At 43.4% G+C, this 20,702-nt stretch overlaps 1 protein-coding gene across 13 annotated transcripts in view; it reads left to right on the plus strand.

Annotated features, from left to right (window-relative positions):
• LOC147027710 (repulsive guidance molecule A-like) overlaps positions 1-16,348 on the plus strand; it is a 164,369-nt gene extending 148,021 nt beyond the window's left edge. For 12 of the 13 annotated variants that reach the window (XM_085877259.1, XM_085877261.1, XM_085877264.1 and 9 more), the window contains 5 exons: positions 5,418-5,559; positions 6,337-6,586; positions 7,777-8,062; positions 13,411-13,620; positions 13,834-16,348. In XM_085877259.1, coding sequence (XP_085733385.1) covers positions 5,418-5,559; positions 6,337-6,586; positions 7,777-8,062; positions 13,411-13,620; positions 13,834-14,286 — 1,341 coding nt within the window. In that variant the 3' untranslated portion in view covers positions 14,287-16,348. Of the gene's footprint in view, positions 1-789; positions 957-5,417; positions 5,560-6,336; positions 6,587-7,776; positions 8,063-13,410; positions 13,621-13,833 lie in introns of those variants that run through there. The other variant, XM_085877268.1, reaches the window with a different exon arrangement.
• Positions 16,349-20,702: the final 4,354 nt, after the last annotated feature.

A 20,702-nucleotide genomic window follows, 5' to 3' on the forward strand; every position in this document is an offset into this window, starting at 1 on the left:
GCGGGGGGGGTGTCTGTCTGTCGTGTCCTCTTCTGTTCTGTATGTCTGTCAAAATTCACCAAACGTGGTAGTTGTGACCACATGGCAAGAAGGAGCAAGAGCAGTCATTTTTTGGACCCATCCCACTGAAAAATGCACTTATGGGCACATTTTTAAATATTATTTTTTCACGACACTTTGTACATGCAATCAACATTGGGGGACGCATGAAATTTGTAACTTTTTGGGGATTTGACCCCCGGTCCATGCACAAGGGGTGGGGACAGGTTCACAGGGGTCAAAACGGGGAAAAAAATGTAACTCCAAATTTGATGGTGTCATTCCCGTGGAACTTTTTGCCATCTTTCAACTTTGCTTTGTGTGGAAAGCGTGGGGATTTGTGATGGTACGCCGTCCACTTCGCTCTCGTATGTTTACGCCGTCACCTACGTCGCGTGCATTTGCTGTAAAGTTCAGAGATGTGGTTGTGCGATGGAAGAGTGAGTGCTCTGGGGTAATAAACAACCAAGTGCACATGTGGTTTGTAGTAAGGTGATGACTCGCAAGATTTTGCAACACAACGTGTTTTTTGTTTATCCACATTATCTTGATTTTTCAAGTTGTGTTCATGGTTTGTGGTTTTGGCTCGGTGCTTGCACAAGCCCTTCCCACCTCATTCTTGATCCAAGTTTCTACAAACGTTTTTTTTGATGCGCTTGCTGAAATCCAAAACCTGATGACCGAAAGGCAGTGTATTTGTAAAGTAAAGGTCTGCAAGTGCACAACTTTAACAAATTGTCTTTCACTGTGGGGAGAGATAGACAGAGATCGAGATAGATCCAGTTCGTATTTCCATCGCATGACCAGCAAAATATGCTGAACTTTTTCAGGGTTTCGAGAGCTGGTATTGAGATTCTCGGCAACAAGTTCTTTGTGACCGCTTCTTAAAAGCGCTCGACGTAGCAGCTGATGAGCTGGTAAGCTTTTGGCATTTCTCAAATCCCACCGTATTGACGGGAACCGCTTCTTACGGGAATGTCTTGTGCTCGAGCAGCTTGCCATTGCATGATTGTGATGGTGTGAAGCCTTTGCCAATTTCCATTCCATCAAGGCATCATCCCCACAACTCGTTTATCTAATCCTGGGTTTTTGACCCACAGAGATGTTTGCGCTGTGTTTCGGTACCAAGCCACGTATCGTTTGATTAAAGGCTCTGCAATTGCGGACACACCGTAGAGCGCAGGCGTTCCGGGAAAGATCGATGCCCCATTCTGTAAATTGCTTTTTGCAGTTGGACTTGTGAACCGGCTATGTGTTGCGAGTGTAAAGCGCTCCAGACAAATTTGCATGTGCTGTAGTTGTGCATTCGTGGCCCTAATCCATGGCACTTTGCTGAACCTCCACCTATAAATGGCTTTACTTGCTCTTTAAATGTGGTGTTTCTGAATTTATCACTTTGGTGTGTGTGTGTGTGTGTGTGTGTGTGTGTGTGTGTGTGTGTGTGTGTGTGTGTGTGTGTGTGTGTGTGTGTGTGTGTGTGTGTGTGTGTGTGTGTGTGAAAAAATATATATATATAATTTTGGGGAAACGGGGTGGGGGGGGGGGGTGAGAGCAGTAGTGACAGGCTTGCAATACACTGTGCAAAACTTTTTGTTTGTTTTATGCAAATGTAAACTTCCATTTGGCTGGATTTGCCACTTGTGCATTTGCTTGCCATCATATCACACAACAATGTAGAGTGTCTGCTTTGAATCTGGAAGGTCGGCAGTTCAAACCAAAGCCAAGTCATACCAAAAACTAACAAGTGAGCACAATATACGCCCGAACAAGAAGGTATATACAGAATTGTGCTACTGCATGGAAAACAGCATCCTGGTTGCCATGGCAACCACTTTAGATGATGAACGTATGTCACGACACACCGTCTCCGCATCCTGTAGCTATGTACCAAATATGAAACGTGAAAGTTGAAAACTTTGGGAGTTAGAGTTTTATGTGGACAGGAACGGACAGACAGATGGACGGACGACTGGTATGACATAATACACCCCAATATGTATATATATATATATACACACACATACATAGGCCTATATCGGGCGTATAAAAATGGTACATGCTGCTTCATTAGCTTAATGCTCAGCATTTTAAAAGGATAGAGTATGGACAAACAACTCGGTTAGCAACCATTGCACAAGCTTGATGGCCCTAACCAGCACCCACCCCGCTTCCTGCATTTTCATCATTTGGAAGTTCCATTTTTCTTTGTCCCCTCCAGAAATACGAGATTTCATCCCATGATTGCTTAGTTCTATTATTGTTGAAGCATGCTCCAAATGAGTTTGACTTTCGCTTCTTTTGATCCATAAAGATATGTTGTTTTTTTTTTTTTTTACTCTGATTGAGGTCTTTAATTGAGCGCCTTGCACCAACCCTTCGGTCTCTGCGTGCTTGACCAAAACAACCCCTCCAGCTGTAAAGTGATCTGCGATCTTGCTATTTCAATGGAACTAAATGTGCACCTGCACTGGACAACCTCACCCGATTGGCAGTTTGGCCTTGGAAGCAGCAGCTGTGCCCAAATGCATCTCATCGGTCTTCTTGTGCTTGGCCACTTGCCTAAGGCCAATTAATTGAAGGCCATGGGTTTCTGGACATTTGTTTGTAGTTTAGTTCAATGCAACTTGTACCATGCACATTATGAATGTTTTTGTCGGATCTGTTGTCCCTTAAGCATTTTGTGTATGTACAGCTCCGCTTAATGTCATGCACTGTGTTGAGCAATTTTTTTTTTCAAACTTAAGTGATAGCTCGTTCATCAGCAAAGCTGTGAAGTGTCTGTGAGCGCTTTTGGAAGATTTCCGTTACTGTCTGAATTTGTTTGAGAGTGCACGTCACCTGATTTGCCCATTTCTCTGTAACAGATTTCGCTACGAGTTTGCTTTTTGAGGCCGCTGGTGTGTTGTAGGTTCAGTGTTGTGGGTTTTATGAGGTTTTGAATGTCCACATATGCTGCCACACAAAACTTCTAAAATGATTGACAAAGACTAGGCTCTTCAAAGAGGAGCCAACATTAACAGTTTTAACTAGAAGGGCACTCGGTAGAGCGAGTACCTCCGCCACGCAATGCCTGATCCACAAGAACATATCTGCCCTCATACCTTTTTCATATATCATGCTATATATTGTTTTTGTCCCTATCTCTCAATGGTAAAGAATCACTTTTATAAAAAAATTAAAAAAAATTCTCGTATCCAGATCTGGATTTGTATCTTCACCAAAATCGAGTCAATTTGTCGTGGTCACACACCTGTCCTGTCCTGTCCACCAAGACCAAGACTTGGTCCTGTCCACCAAAACCTGTCCACCAAGTTTCATCCGAATCCATCCACAACTTTTTGAGACGTTGAGCTATTATATATATATATATATATATATATATATATATATATATATATATATATATATATATATATATATATATATATATATATATATATATATATATATATATTCATTTTGGCCCTGTCTCTCAAGGGTGAAGAATCACTTAAAAATTCAAGTCGTAGGATCTGGATCTTCACCAAATTTGAATCGGTTTGTCCTTGTCACACAAGTTTCGTCCACCAAGTTTCATCCTAATCCACCAAGTCTCATCAAGTTTCCACCGAATGTATCCACCAAGTTTCGTCCTAATCCGTGCACAACTTTTTGAGATATCCTGCACACAGACAGAAAAACAAACAAGAAGACATCTCTGTCCAAAATCCATGCAACAAATTTGACCTGAAAAATAATTGGTCGTTGAATTCAATGACCAAATACGCCAATCCTTTTCAAATGCCAAGCCAATCGGGTGAGAATTGCCATTTTTTATAAATGTGGCCGATGTTGTCCTTTTTGTTCACCTCAAAAATAATTGGTGATTCAATTCAGTGGCCAAGCTGTTGAGTGACCAATGCTCATCCTGTTCAAATTTCTCGTCAATCGGATGAAAATTGAGGATTTTATAAATGTGACAAAGTTCTTTACCTTTTAACCTCAAAAACAATAGGCTTCTTGCTTCTGATGAACTCTCCCAGTTGGTGAAGTTTCGTGAAGATCGGTTTGAAATTGTGACTTGTCGGCGATTGACTTACAAACAATGAACAGACGGAATAACGCACAAGACCAACCAACATACTTGAACAATCTTAGATTTTTTGCACGTAACGGACAGACAGACAGGAGTGAAAACATAATCTCCTACCTTCAGTGGCAGAGGTAACTAGAGCGGCACTTGGTAGAGCACTCCTACTCAGACAAACATGCAGATGTACAGACAGACAAACAGGGGGTGAAAACAAAACTTCTGCTCAGCTCAGGTGGTGGAGGTAAATGTATAAACATTTAAAGAAGCATAGAAAGGTTGAGAGAGAGGAAAAAAAAAAATCAAAGAAAAGCAAAATGCAGTGGTAAGTTAATTAATGGTGTTGCATGGTAGTTGTGGTTGTGAAAATGTCGCCGAGTGTGGGAGCTGTGACCGACAAGAATGTAGAACAACCACCGATGTCTGTTTTCCCATCTTCAAAGATATGTCGTGGGCTGGCAGCATAGTCTAGAAATGTCCAGTCTGGGTTCGAATCCTGACTCAGCTGTAAACAGTCACCCCTGTGTGTCACAGGCAGGGTGATTCATCAATGTTTGTGCCACTGTTCGGGATAGGATTAGGTCTAGTTTTAGAAATATAACTGATGGGCGTTAAACTGGGTGTACCGTCTGCCGGCATCAGTTGGTGGACGTTAAAGATCCCACGATGTCCTTCGTGAAGAGTTGGCGAGCTATCACCGGCACCATGAACAAATTTGTGCTCTAACCTACAGGGGGCATTGCATTGGCACCAAAGCCGTGCCACCCATAAAATGATGGTGATGATGATGATTGTGATGATGCTTGCAGCCATGTGCTGTATAAGAAAGAAGTAGATGAGCTGCAAATGCAGTTTGTTTGGAGGTTTCGTCCGGTTGTGGTCTCTGACTGGTTTGCTTCCAGGTGGGAACACCAGGTTGCACTGTCACTTATGATCCAGGTAACCCTTGGTGGTTTAGCTCTGTCCATAAAAATTTGAATAGTCAATTTAAAAAATGCAATTTGTTCCTCGACGGTGTGGCTACCAGTAAATCGGTAATCATTTCAAATTCCTCAGGCACACTTCTGTCTTTGATATGCAAATATCAGGTAGAGCAAGATTGATTTTTTTTTGGGGGGGGGGGGGTGAGGGAGAGTCTGCTTTGTGTGGAGGCTTAATTTTCATGATTTCATCAACGTGCCGCTCGGTGCACCACTCCATAAGTATTTTCCTCCTAACAGACTTAAAATTATCGTCGTCCCCTTCTTGTGCTGTGACAACTCATCTTGAACGTGCAATTTGCTCACGATGCTTTCCCATCTGTTGGCAGGTTGGCTTGGAGCACAGGACGAAGAGTGAAATGAGAGCGACAGTTGCCATGGCCCTGTGGTTACCGCTGTCCTCTCGAAGCCTGCGCCTTACGCTGCTTACCGTCGGTTGCCTCTCAGTTTTCCTTTCTTTTCCCCAAAAGGGTGAGGCAGTTCATTTTCTGATGCTTTTTGCACTTATCTGTCGGTTTGAGTGAAAGGCGTGTTTCCATGATGATGAAGCTCAAACCAAAAAAAACAAAGTGTCGATGAATAAGACACCGGAGCGGTGCTTAAATTGTAGATTTTTATGGAATCGGTGTTGTTCTTCATTATTCCTGACAGTTGAGAGCTAGCATTAGAAAGCCGGGATATTTGGAGCTTTCTCTTCCCTTTCCCTCCCAAGCAACTGCTCGGAGTTGTGTGCATTTACCTGTCGGTGCATGCCAGTGTGAAATGTAATGCAACGCTGGCTGTTAATGCATAGCCATCTGGACAAATACTCGGATGCATTTCCTTGTGCTGGCCCACAGCCAGCCTATGGGTCATGTAGACTCCCTCTTCGACTATGGGATGTCGGGGTGGGGGACGTGCTCGCCACTGACTGATGAGCTAGGCTAAATGGCTGGTGCTGTGATTTATCCATCATTGTGTGATGACCTTTCAAAGGAGTGCCGCACTGCAAGGCTAACACATCCACGGCCTGTGCCCCTTCTCCACCCCCACTGTTCCCCATCACCACCTCACTGTACAACCGGTTTTTGGTTGTTTCTCGTGCCCCGTCTGTTTCGATGACTTGTGCCAGCATCATCTCTCCCTGCCAGTTTTTCAAAGCCTTCTATGAAATTACAGTCAAGGATGACAATGATGCTTGTGTAAATGCCGGTGGAGGCCTGCCGCATGGTATCCTTGTCTCACGTCCTTTACCTGTCTTCCAATCAGCGCTTTCCCGGAGCGAGTGTCGCATTCTGAAGTGCAATTCGGTGTTTGACATGACCTGGTCGGCTGCACAAACTCCGGCTGGACTGTGCGCCGCGCTGCGATCCTACTCTCGCTGCACCAAGGCAATGGCAAAGATGTGCAGAGGAGATCTTGCTTACCATGCTGCACGGCGTGGCATTGACGATCTCATGGCCCAGCACAACTGCTCGAAGGATGGTCCTTCTGCTCCTTCTCCTACGTCTGATGAAAGGTAACCTGTGCTTCATTATAAAGTTTCCAGAATGTTGCTCATACTGTCGTTTATCTTGTTGTTATTCTTTATTCCACGAGTAAGCGTCTTATTTGGTGAATTGGAAATTATTTCTAGCTTAAATTGTTATTGTTTTGTTTATTTCTCATTTTTGGTTGCATAAGTAAAACTTGCTTGATTGAATGGTTTCCACAAATCCACTTATGGCTGTGAAATATCACGAGAGCTACGGTTGGTTTAGGACTTGCACTTGCGAAATAGTGTGGGCTATGAGAAGGGAGGAATAAGAAGAGGCGTAAAGGAAGAGGGGAAATGCTTTCACATGCTCGACTCCATTTTTGTTTCCACCATCATCATCATCATCATCATCACCATCACATCATCACCATCACATCACATCATCACCATCACATCACATCATCACCATCCTTGTGCAGAACAACACCTGATTGTGGATGTCATATGTAAGATGTTTTTTTTTGCAATGATCTTGTCTTCATGGCAACAGACAATACCGTAGCAATTTAATAGCAACAGTGTGAGTTTGCTCGCTGCACAAACAATCTGGTGGAAACGTAACGTCGGTGCACCACATACAAATAAATAGGCGGTATTGGTTTCGGAAACCTACCTTCAAACTAGTCGCATGTAGGAGACTTGGCCTGGCCTGCAAAACCCATAAGGCTTCCCACTTCAGCTCGGGAATGTTTTGGCAGCTCTGACGGACGAGGAAGGCAACGGTGCACGTCCAGCTGCGTGAACTGCTCTCCAAAGCATAGCTAAAGATGGCTTTGTTTTGCAGTAATTCATGTTTTTCATCCAGGCCCCTGCATGTGCCCGCATCCGTAACGTGTTGCTAAGGCAATTTGTTTCTTTCTTTTTTTTCTCACTCTCTCTCTCTCTCTGCAATTCAAAGCCTCATGTTTTGCTTGAAGGCATGAAGGTTGCATAAGGAGTGTGGGTGGTTGTTGACATTTCGCTTCATGTCGTCAAACAATTTATGTCAATATTGTCACTTCCGTAAGTGACAAAACTAGCTTACTGAAAATAGGGGTTTCATCCATCATTGGATTGGCAACATTTCAGGATTTCTCGATCAAGATGTGATTTTTACACTTGGAAGTTTTATACACATTATTGTAAAAATTCTGTCAATGTCTTGCTTGTCCAACCTATCCGGTGTTCTCCAGGATCGAGGAGCACATGGGCAGAGAAGACCCGGCCCGGGGTCGGTGCTCCTTCTCTCCAGCTGGTCTCGAGGGTGTTTATAACGATGGGGAGGTGGGCCCCGAGAAGGGCCGAGTGGCATTCAGCTACTGTGGCTTATTCGGTGACCCACATCTTCGTACATTCCACGATGATTTTCAGACGTGCAAAGTGGAAGGGGCCTGGCCACTCGTTGACAATGGGCGCTTATTTGTCCAGGTTACCAACATCCCCGTGGTGCCTCTGTCTAGTGCCACGGCATCTAACAAGGTCAGGGCTTGTCCTCATGTTTCACCCTGATGAGAATTTTTTATGCTCCTTGAAAATGTATTGCTCATCAAATCAATATATTAATGTAGGGAATGTCTGTATGTATGGTTGTATGTATGTATGTATCTATGTATGTTTGTATGTCTGTATATATCTATGTATGTTTGTATGTCTGTATATATCTATGTATGTTTGTATGTCTGTATATATCTATGTATGTTTGTATGTCTGTATATATCTATGTATGTTTGTATGTATGTATGTATGTATCTATGTATGTTTGTATGTATTATGTATGTATGTCTCTATGTATGTATGTATATGTATCTTCTTCTACTTCTTCTTCTTCTTCTTCTTTCGGCTGGTCCCGTTCGGGGTCGCCACAGCGGATCATCCGTATGATCCGCATAGAGATTTGGCACACGTTTTACGCCGGATGCCCTTCCTGACGCAACCCTGGTCGCCTCTTACGACACAGGGATATGGTACACCTATTTTAACCGGGGTATACACCGGCCCAGTATACTGGTACTCATTTCGCCGACCTCAGAAGGATGACAAGCTGAGTCAACCCCCTGGTGTATTAATTCAGTGGCTCAACGGGGCTTGAACTCAGGACCTTTTGGATCCCAAGCCGCTGCCCTAACCACTGCGCCAACACCAGGCTTATATGTATATATGTATCTATGTATGTATGTATCTTTGTATGTATGTATGTATATATGTATATGTATGTATGTATATATGTATGTATGTATGTATGTATCTATGTATATGTATCTATATACAGTATGTATCTATGTATGTATGTTTGTATGGATGTATCTATGTATGTATGTTTGTATGTATGTTTGTATGTATGTGTGTATGATCGACAACTCCGAAAGGATTTGACCGAGGAAGCTGAAACTTTCAGGGATTAATGAGGGCACTGAAGTTGGGCAAAAAAAATTTTTCTTCAAAACTTGATGGACTCGAACAAAACTTGCACATGCACATCTTGGCATTTCCTTCCTTTGGGGGTGGGGGGGGGGGGGTAGCGGTGCAATTGGATTTATCCGAGTTATATAACCACGATGTATGAATTGTGCACATTAGCAGTCCGCATGTTTTTGTTTCATGTACGTAACCTCGGTTATATTTTTATATTTTTGGGAGCAATTGAGGCAGTGGTCTGTTGCCTATACACCACCCAAATAAAGGGATGCGTCAGAAGAACATGTTGCACGCTTGGAACAAGATCCCCTGTAGTGTGGGTACTCTGCTTTGCTATGGTATTTATAATAATAATGATAATAACATGACCCCCACCCCCCACTTCCCAGCCGTTCTCGTCGGGAATGGTTGCTTCTATTTAATACAATTCTATCGTCAGGGTTTCAGTTCCTTCACGGAGTTTTGATATCGAAGTCGAAAAGAAACCCCAATTATTGCAGTCTCTGGTTCATTTTTTAAATTTTTTTTTGAACCGTATAAATGTCCACAGATGCTCATCCACATTCATTTTGACATTGAAATGATAGATTGCTCAGGTTATTCGGCGATCCAAGTCTCGCGTTGTGAAATTGCAGAAACCCTGCATCGTAATAAGGTGTGTTTGTGAAAAGCAGAAGACACTTTGCAATTGCTCTGCCATTAAATCCAAATCGTTTACAGATCGAGTGAAAACGCTGTTTGTTGTGCAAAGGAGGGGTTCAAATGGCCGGAGAAGCATGAAACGATTTCTGGTAGAACTGGATCACCTTCCTGCTTGTAGACTGCAAGCAACAAGGAAGAAGTCTTAGTTTCCTTTCAAAGGTGATTACTCATGAGCAGGACAAGGAACTTCTTTGTTGTCTTTGATGACGAGCAGGTATTCTGTGATCCGCTGCAACGGGATATTGCTTAAATACTATCCCTTTGCAACCATAAGGAGTCAGGCAGCCTTACACTACTGCAAGTAGCTCGTGCTGCAGAGCACGTTCACGAGAAGATGCTCATCTTTCCTGCTGACACTGGTGTTATTTTACATGCAGCGATGATGCCTGACACGGTATTGGTCCAAGATGAACTATGATTAGCCTTAAGAACGGGGAAAAGTTTCTGCTGCTTGGCAGCCCAATGACGAGCCACCTGTTATTGGAATAATAATAATATGAGTTCCCTTACGAGGAACTTCAATGCAGGAGGTGACCATTAGGCCTATCAAGCCTGAGCTTTAGTTTTGGTCATGCTCTTTCTTTAAATGCTTAGTGTCAAGCAAGCACGTACCATCTGTAAAGTCTTTGGTATGACTCGGCTGGCGTTTGAACCGCCGACCTCCCAGATTCAGAGCGGATCCTCTAACCATTACACCACCGAGTCTGGTTAGCATTATGCCACTGAGCTGTTATTTATTTTATTTTTGTGCAAGATTGAAGCTCATGGAAAAGTGAGGTGACAGACGATAAGGTAACGAGCTGCCCGGGCCAGTGGGGCCACAGTTGCACAGGAAAATGAGGAACGAAAAGGTGATCTGAGGGTTGAGGGTTGAGTTTGGCTCGATAGGGTTAATTGGGGTGGAAAAGAATGCACATAGGGATGGGGCTTTGGAGGGGGTGTGGGTGACATGAATGGCGATTGTCATTCTGAGCGGTGGATGCGACACTGTCAGCCTTTGCCAGGCATGTAAGACACCAGCCCGAGCTCCCTGAGACTCATTTGCCATAACTCACTGGTGCATTTCTTGAACCTGTCAGGCACGCCAACCAATATCCCAGAAGAAAGCAGGACTTGTTGAGACGTTTCTTATAATCATGTGTGATGGATAATGTTGTTATCCTTCTACTGTCTCGGGCTGCATCAAAAATGTTGGGACTTTTTGCAAGTAACACCAGATGACACTGCTTTAAGGGCTTGCAAAACCTGCAATAAGTTAGTCTCCTGCACCTGCAAGAAAAGGCGCCTCAACTGCTGCAAGTGGAAAAAGTGCAAGTACCAAAGTGAGGGAGAATGTCCCAGAAAACGACGACACAATCTCTACAAAATTACAAAGCACTCAGTTGTACTCGAGACATTTTCTTTGCATCTTGTGTTTAATGAAAAATGAAACCATATTGGAGCCTTTCAATTGGCATGGCAACATTCACGAATATTAAACTTGTTGCAAGATTGCTCCTTTTTCCAGTAGCATGTTGTGCACATGCATTGGGTTGGATCATTCCATTTAAAAAGATGTTTAATCACCAAGTTCAAAAGATTGCATTTCAAATTGAAATTGCTGTGCATGCCCACGCAGGTACAATTTCTAATGCCTCATCTCAAAGGGAATCATAACGATGGATATTCATATGAAAATCGACAAAGACTGGTTATGGGATTTGATAGGAAGAGAACATCAATCCTGTGATGTCACCCATTGGAATGCCCTGACGTCATCCGGCATGGCAAACGTCCGCTCCAAATCTGGGAGGTCAGTGGTTCAAACCCTGTCAGAGTCATACCAAAGACTTTACAATGGTATGTGATACTTCCTTGCTTGACGTTCAGCATTTAAAAATATAACGGCACAGGTAAACCCCATCGGTTGACATCCACGGGGAGGAGGAAAATCCTCCTTGGAAAATAGCCCGCTAAGTGCAGTGAGAAAGGCGGGCCCCATTGTTGTGACGTCACTGATACCCACCCAGAGTGCCCTGGGAAGTGATGACACCTCCCAATGTTTAGTGGCTGTGTTCATCTCGTCTAACAGTCCTGTGTTGCCCCGTCAAACAGTCCAGTCTTTTATTCGTCTGTATGTCCACGTGTGCGAGATGTGTGGCAGTTCCACACGAGCCTTAGATTCTGTAAATAATATATATATATATATATATATATATATATATATATATATATATATATATATATATATTGTTTACTTTCAACTTGGCCAAACAGAATAAAAAGAAGAGTTGGGAAGTACATTTGGATGTCGTAAGTAGAATTGCAAGATAATGTTAATTATGCCGACGGAGTTTTGTGGTGATGCATGAACTGGTGAGAGAGAGGAAAGATTTTTACTTATTACTTATGAAATCTTTAGATATATTTATGTATATATTGATATATATTTAGATATATTAGTATATTGATGACTTCCGTCCTCTGTTTGTGTGTTTGTTTGTGTGTGTGTGTGTGTGTTTGTTAGTTTGTTTGTTTGTTTGTTTGTTTGTAGGCACGATAACTCGAGAACAGAAGAAGCGACCAATGTCAAATTTCACCACGTGATTCAGGAGGGTGATGGCTAGCGCTGATTAGATTTTGGTCAAAATCGGTCAAAGGTCAAGGTCACGGTGAGGTCAAACATTCGATTTTTTTTATAGTTTGGTACAGAATCATCGTAGAAACTTCTGGTTTGCGTCGCTACCTTCTCTAGGGACAGCTTTTATTAGACAAGGTCAGAGGTCAAGTTGACGATTTCGTAAGTACCAGTCTATGACTGCTTGTTTTTTTCTTTGTATTTTTCTACCTAGTACACCGACTCCCTATGGAGCAGCAGGAAGAGTCATGTTATTATCCTCTCTGGCGTGTATAGATAAGTCGACCTTGGCTTGGGCCTCAAAAACGTCAGGGATGTGTTCAGTTACCAAGTCGATTGTAGAGCGCTCGCTAACTGGCTTAAACACTCCAATCGAAAGCTTGCCTGCTGCTTGGTAACTGAACACACCACGGGCTTCCTCCCTTTTCAGTTTAGTGTTATACAGCAGTATCGACTGTTTAAAAAGGTTATCAAATATGTTTGTGGCTTATAATTTTTTTTACCTGGAAGGAGTGCCCCATGAAATTGCACGATAAGCGATTTTTACATGTTACCACGGTGTTTGTTCAAGGAGGAAAAACTCTTTGGGGAGAAGGGATATTATTAGTATTAATATTGTTTTGTAATAACATTAATATGATGTTATTATCATTCGTCGTGTTGTTACTTTTGTTTGACGCAGCCTTGGAAAAATGCCACGATTAGCTTTCTTAACACGGATATTCCGCTTAACACAGATTTTGCCCAAGGTGAAAAACCTCCTTGGGGAGGGTGGGGGGGGGATGAAGTCGCAACAACCTCCACCATGTGACCCTTCATCCTCTTGTCAGGTTTGGTTGAGATGGGATAAGTAACAACCGAATGTATCGTGGTCAGACAGACAGACAGACAGACAGTTAAGTGGGAACCTCACCCCGAGTTTAAATGGGAAGCTGTTGACAATACACCATCACAACCGCAGAACAACAACTTACTGGATGTTATTGTTTTAATTTTGCTTGGTAATGACCCTGGCAACGTTATTAATAGTGTCGCATTCTGAGATTGGAAGGGTCTGTCTGCGGTGCTAACGAGTCTCGACATTTGTGTGCAGCTCACGATCATCTTCAAAAGCTTTGGCGAGTGCACCGAGCAGAAGATGTACCAGGCAGAGTCTGGCAGCCTACCGCCCGCCTTTGTGGACGGATCTAAAAATGGGGGTCCACGAGACTCCACCGGCAGCCTGCGAGTTCTCGAACTGGTTCCTGGCCACCACATCGAAATCCGTGCTCGGCACATTGGCACCACCGTTGTGGTCAGACAGGTCTGTATCATGGCTTCGGGGTCAAATCCTATGATATTCTTTGGAATTGGCTGGTGTTGTATCTCAGCAATGTATGTGTAGGTCCGAATCAAATGCCTTGATCCTAAACATTGGCATGCTATTTGAAAAAAGACCTACAAATGTACAAGAGTTCATTTTCTCTTTAATTCTTTATTTTCTATTTCTTCCCTTTCTTGCCGGATCCTTCTGAAGGTGGGCCGGTACCTCACTTTTGCCGTACGTGTTCCCTCTGTGCTCGCGGAAGCTGGCTCGAGCGAGGCTGGTGGCTTGCAGCTTTGCCTTTCAGGCTGTCCGGCATTGGAGCGCATTCACAAAGAGGAGTACCACGCATTGCTCGCTCGCCCACCGGCGCGCGCACCAGCACCGGCCACAGCACGAGCCCGATGTAAAGAGCGCCTGCCTGTCGAAGACCTATACTTTCACTCGTGTGTCTTCGATCTCCTCACGACGGGCGACCTCAACTTTACACAGGCTGCCTACGCTGCTTTTGAGGATGTACGAGCACTCTACCCTGATAAGCGGCACCTCAACGTGTATCGCAGCACAACGGACCCCACACTGCGGGGCGGTGCCCCTGGTCGGCCGTGGCGCCTTGCGTTTTCGCTCATTGCCGCAGCTGTCAGCAGTGCAGCTTTTTTGTGTTGACCCAAAAAGACACTTTGTTATTGTTCTCGTGTTTTTGATGTTACCATCATAATGGTTCTGTTATTTATATTGTTAGATTGTGTAATATATTGTACACCCAATATCTTCTCCCTTTAACAGAAGTGTCTTTATCTTGTTTGGCTCAAATCCCCCCCCCCTCTCCCCCTTCCAACTCCAATCCCTGTTTTTTTTTTTTGGAGTCATGATTTTGGAGGAAACCCGGAAAGAGCTTTGAGGTCTCTTTTCCAAACTTAGATTGAGCCAAGCGTCTGGCAAAGGTGTGATCCATGCAATCAGACGCTAGAATGTTGAAACGATTTGCCTGACCTTGGATTAAATATTTTCTTTCTTTCTTCTTCTGATTCGTTTCTTTGTATGGATTCAGAATAATTTCATATCCCTGGATTGTAATGAAGGTGATGAAAGCAGATTCAAAAACTATTTTTTTATATTTTTTTGGACGGGGAGGGCGGGGGTGGGGGGTTTCTTCGCCACGACATTTAAGAATCGTACCGTCTCCAGAGTTCTAGATAAAACCGTGTGAGGCTTATTTAACATACATACGTGATGTTTAGGTTATAATTGAAGCCATTGCCCTATTAAAAGCATACACGCAAGCCTTTTATGGCCTTTGAAGTCGCTTTCTGTTGCTTTATGTTAAACTCCCCTTGGCTCTCCTTTCCTCGCTTGACCTCACTCTGACTTTTTGGTGATGTTTAAAACTTTGCCAGCTGTATATATATATAAGAGTATATTGTGATTTGTGTTGATGGTTAAACCTGAAGATTGTGATAATCTGTCTTTCGTGTCCTAATTTGTTGGGGTTTTTATTTTATTTTATTATTTCCTCTGTCACTAAATTTTTTCACGACGTCCCATGATCTACAGGGAAATCTCGAGACAAATTTGAGACCATCCATTTTGAGATTTCCATGAATGGACGTGCCGTGAGATGATGTCGGTCCTGTTCATCTGTCAGTCTTGCCCAGAAACTCTGTCTCTCTGTGTCTCTGTCTCTCTGTCTCTCTGTGTCTCTGTCTCTCTGTCTCTGGATTTTTTTTTTGAGGAGGAACAAACAGTTTGAGAAGAAGTTTATTTGTTGTATCTGTACATACGTTATTTATTTATGAAAAGCCAAACTTTTGTTTGATCGTGATTTTCATGATTGCATTTGCATCATACCCTGTTTGTTTGCACTGTACCGTTTATTATGGTCAATAGATTGATGGATTTAACAAAATGATTTTCTCCAAGTATTATGGTCTGTTGTTTGGTGGAGTTTTCAAATGTATGTCCCCCGGTTGCATCGTGGTTTTCATGGTGTAGTGGTTTGGGTGTGAAACCTTTCGAAGTTTGATTTTCTTGGTCATCAGGCAGGTATATAAGTAATGTTCAATGGTTTGGGGGTGTGGAATGGCTCCGTTTCCGAAAAGTTGCAAGAACAAGTTATTTAAGATTGTTTAAACCGAGGTGCAGGTACCTGGTATTGCGAACTGCTTTTTGGTGAATTGCTGGTTACACTTTCCTTACTTTCAGAGGTGCTTTCCATCTGTACTTCTCATCAGTTTTGCCATCTCCCATAAAGCTCACAACAACATTTTTTTTTTCGTGACTTTTTAAAACTTGTTCCAATCAAGTCCATATTTTTACTGTTTTTTAAAAAACAAATTTTGGCTGTAACTTGTCTCCAATTGGGCATATTTCGGCCACTGGACCATCTTGTTTGTATCAAGAAGCCGTCAACTTGTGCTTCACGATTAGCATTGTGTAGGGCTTGCGTTAGGATTAATACATGGTCCGTATCCTTTGGATCTCCGAGGTGACGGCATCCTTAGAACTCAAATTGGCAGCGAGTGCTAATTGATGATGTGGATTCTCAGTTATCCCTTGCACATGTTTCAGTATTGCTGATACGTCGTCATCGTAATAAAGTGTGGGTTCAAGGATGAGCTTTCGTACTGGATTCTGATCACCCTCATTGGAACTTTCAAAAAGTTGATTGAAGGATAAAATGAATAAAATGCGCTTTGTTTGGAAATAAATACTGTACTTGCTATTGTGATGCTTTCTTTTGTGTGGTCTTTTCTGACATCTACAGGGCCCCGTTATTTTGTCCAAACACGAGTTAATTGATAGACAGCGCCACTTGGTGGGCGTTAAGAGAAACTATGCAAAGAACTTGAATGCAGGGAGGATGCCAGTTAGTCCATCATGTTGATTTTAGGTGCGATGAAGTTGGGTGATGAACAAATACTGACAACATATTCCACTTTTTAATGAGACTCTCTCACAAACACCACAATCATGGCATGTATACAATCACCTATCCATATCAATGATTGCAATTCATCGGTGAGCTCACCAGCTGGTCCTACCAACATGTACAACTGCCTCCCCAATGCTTCTGGGTTCCCATCTAATTCCACTTTTCAACTATCTACCCTTTCTGCTGCCACTACCTTTCCAGGAAGACCGTTCCATGCAGTGACTACTTTAAGTGAAAGACCTTTGGCCTATTCCGGTCCTAACTTTCCTCTTTACTCTCAGGCTGTGGCCCCTGGTCTTGTCAGTATATTTTATTGAAAAACTGTTGCACTTTGAGACCTTGAATTATTTTAAACTTTTCCATGAGATACGCTTGTAATCAATCATCTAATGCATAAAGACCTGTCTTCTTCAGCCACGCTTCATGGCTTTGTCGAGCTACCATTGGAAGTAAAGGGTCCATGCATGGTGATGAAACAATAGCACTGAAGCTTATTATTTTGACTCTCACGTAAGAATCAAAAGCCCTTTGCCCACTGCTCCCATGGACTTCTCTTGAGGATCAACAACTTTGCCGATTACCGATTTTGATGTCATTGATGTGAAAAGTCAATGAAGCACTCGACAACGATTGTTCATCGAATGCTTCGATCTGTCAGCTGTATTTGAATCCCAGTCTTTGCATTAATTAACCAGTTTACATCATTGGTTTGTAAATAGAGACTGATAAGATAACCTAGAAGTATGTGCACTTACCTTTGAGTTGTCTAGGCTGTCCGTGCTCTATCTTTTTAAAATACCGAGTGTCAAGCAAGGAAGCAGCACGTACCATTTTTAAGTGGTGAAGGTGCTTCGATGTTTGGGTATGTCCTTCCTTCCATCCCTCTGTAAAAATGAAGAAGAACCTAACACACTCTGTTTCATTTGGAAAGGTTATTCTAGAGGGTTCTACAGGGTAATTTTAATGGGTTTCGTTTGTTTCTAGGCTTTGCCTATTTCATCTATCTATAATTCCAGCAATGTGTCTGTGTGTCTGTGACCGCTGTTTCTCGCCAACCACTTGACCGATCTGATTGAAACTTGCCAGATATATTGCTGGGGACCTGTGGATGTGCCTTTTCAAGGTTTGATATCAATCGGACAAGTGCTTCCCAAATTATGGCCATTTATTTACCAACCAATGACAGGGCAGGTTGCTGCGTAGGTATGGCCGATGGGGAAGAGATCCTCAGCCACGCTCCCCATTACGGGTTACAACGTATGGACTTCCGGATAGTGATGACTTCGTGTATTCTAATAATTTCTCGATTTCTTATCCGCATTTATAGATAAACACAATGCTCCAATCCAGTCGTCATTTAGGAGAGCGAAGGAACGGCCTGTGTGTGTGTTTGAAAGTTTTTTATTTTATTTTTGGTTTGCACGTACAGCCACGCGAGAGCGAAGGAACGGCCTGTGTGGTTGTTGTTTCTGGCACACGGTTTGAATGTTTGTTTTTTTGCACTTACGGCCACGCACGTACAGGCACGTACTAGTTCTAGATAAAGCGAGGAATTGATCGACGTCATATCCGGAAACTCTGAAATGAACGAGAACGCAAGAACCAGCGGACATATCGAGGTTTCCAGTTGTTGTTTTTTCCACGCACGGGATTGATGCATGCTGAGCTGCTTCTTTTCACCTCACGAAAGCTGAGGTTTCCGAAGCGGATTCGTCTAAAAGTGTTGCTGTTGTATCCCTTACAATATTTCATGTTAATGCGTTCATTGTTTGTGCTGTTCATTTCCTGTTGTTCAAGGCCTCATACAGGCCTTTCCTCAGATAGAAAGTGTGAAAATTATTTGTCTCCGTATTCCTCGTTTTGCTTCTTTCTTCCCGGGTATCTTGCTTCTACCTTCTCAACACCATAAAAATTCCCCTCCTCACTTCAAAAAAATAAATAAAAACAAAAAAGAAAACAACTTTTACTTTTACCTTTTAACTTCACACACACAATGATACTTTACCCCCACCCCCTGCACTGCTCCACTTTCCTCAACATCTCCAAACTAAATCTTCATTAAATATAAACACCTTTCTTTCTTTAAAAAAAATTTACAACCAGAAGAAAAAATGCATTTCAACCCTTCCATCTCCTTCAGAAATGCTATACGTCTTCTTCTTCTCCTTCACAAAGCTTTTCCAAAAGTGTCAGCTAAGCGCCCGGTCCTCCAAGTTCTCCCGCATGTATAGCTCCATGTTTCTCCATGCTTTCAACAAAATATCTTATCTCCCTTCCCATGATCTTTAACTGCATTTGTCAAAATTGGGAATTTGGAATCAGAATATGCTTCCACCCCCACTGCACCTCCTCAAAGCTTCTCGCCCCCTCTTTATGCTTCTTCCTCACCCAACCCAGTAAATACTTCCACCTCACCCTACTCTCTCAAACTTTATCCCGCATGCCACACACTTGATCCTTCCCCCACACCCCAAGCACCTGATCTGTCCCCTGCACCCCACACACTTGATCCTTCCCCCACACCCCAAGCACCTGATCCGTCCCATGCACCCCCACACACACTATCGTTCCCCTCCTCTCCCCACAATCCATCCTTCACCCTACACCCTCCCAATGCCTCCTCCCCTCTATTACTAACTGTGTGGACTTCAAGCATTCGAGGTCTCTGCTCCATCCTGACAGATCTCTTAATCCAGGCCGCTGCTAATAAACCAGACATCATCTGTTAAACACAATCCTTCCTCCCATAGGAACTTCCTGACCCATAAGGCCTCTCCCTGATTACTGTCCCTCCAATTTTATAGAACTGAAACATGCTCAGGCGGCTGAGTTGCACATTACATCAAAAACTCAATTTCCCACTGCCCGAGTGCTGACCTTACACCTCCCAACCCCCCAGGAGTAACTCTGGCTATGACTTCCTCTCCTCCCCCACCTCTTGTTCATCTGTGTGTTGGACCATTCTCCAAACGGTGATGACTCCATCTATCTATCCCTCTCCTCTCCTCGTGGTTTGGTTTCTGGGTGCAGTGTCATGGCCGCCGTAGGCTCCTGCTCTGTGTTGTGAGTCCAGTGTTATTCTCTCTCCTGCCTGTTTAATATTTTCATCGTCTTTTTTTTTTTGTTTCCTCTTTCCCCTTTGCTTTCCGCTCCCACCCCCTTCTTCTCGACTCCCCGTCCCCTTCTGTCCCCATCCCCTTCCTTTCCCACCCCCACCCACCCTGTTGAGTTCGTTACTCACCCCCACCCTTTTTCCCTGCGTGGTTCATAACGGTTTCGTGTTTATATTTTTTGTTCCCTTATCTTTCCCCTTTTCTTCTTTGGGACGAGAGAGAGAGAGAGCCCACAGCTTGTGGTATAGGTAAGCTTCGAGCCGGTAGCCTACTCCGTTATCGAGCGCGTTCCTGTTTACCTGTATCACAGGTGTGTTTTCTTTGTTTCACGTCTCCTACGGCGAGACACATGTCGGAGCGGATATATGACCCTTCTCATCATTCCCTCCCTCACCCCCTCTCCATCCGTTCATTGAAATCAAAGAATGTCGACACGTTCCCGCTACGCGGCCTATGAGGCCTTGACGAGGAAACATGGCATCGTGTGCGTTCCTCCTAACGAGGTCAGTGTAGATGACATTGTTACTGCCATTGGTAATATGTTTGGGTTTGAAAAAGTCCGCGCAGCTTCTCACATGAACAAACGAGTAGTTGTTTTTATATCGGACGATCATTTAGTACATGACATCGTCTCTACTGAAATATCAACTGAAAATGATTATTTCATCTTAGCCTCCCCTCTCGCCCCAACTAGTACAAAAATTGTACTAAGTAATGTCCCACCTTTCATCAGGAATGAAGCACTGGTAAAATTATTATCTCGATTCGGGGCCGTAGTCTCTCAGATTACAATGTTACCTTTGCGATGCCGGAACGAGCAGGCGAGACACGTGATGTCTTTCAGGCGACAGGCGTACATTGTGTTTCCCTCGTCTAACGTCGATAAAGTACTTAATGTGGTCTTTAAATGTCACATGGATGGACACGAGTACCAGGTGTACAGTACGCGTCGACGAAAACACTGACATGTTTTAACTGCGATGGTTTCGGCCATTTAAAACGTTTCTGCCCGAAAACTGCCTCCCCAACACGAACAG

This window comes from Eptatretus burgeri, chromosome 4 (genome assembly GCF_056783735.1).
Source record: "Eptatretus burgeri isolate ZD-2024b chromosome 4, Ebu_testis_v1, whole genome shotgun sequence".
Lineage (NCBI taxonomy): Eukaryota > Metazoa > Chordata > Myxini > Myxiniformes > Myxinidae > Eptatretus > Eptatretus burgeri.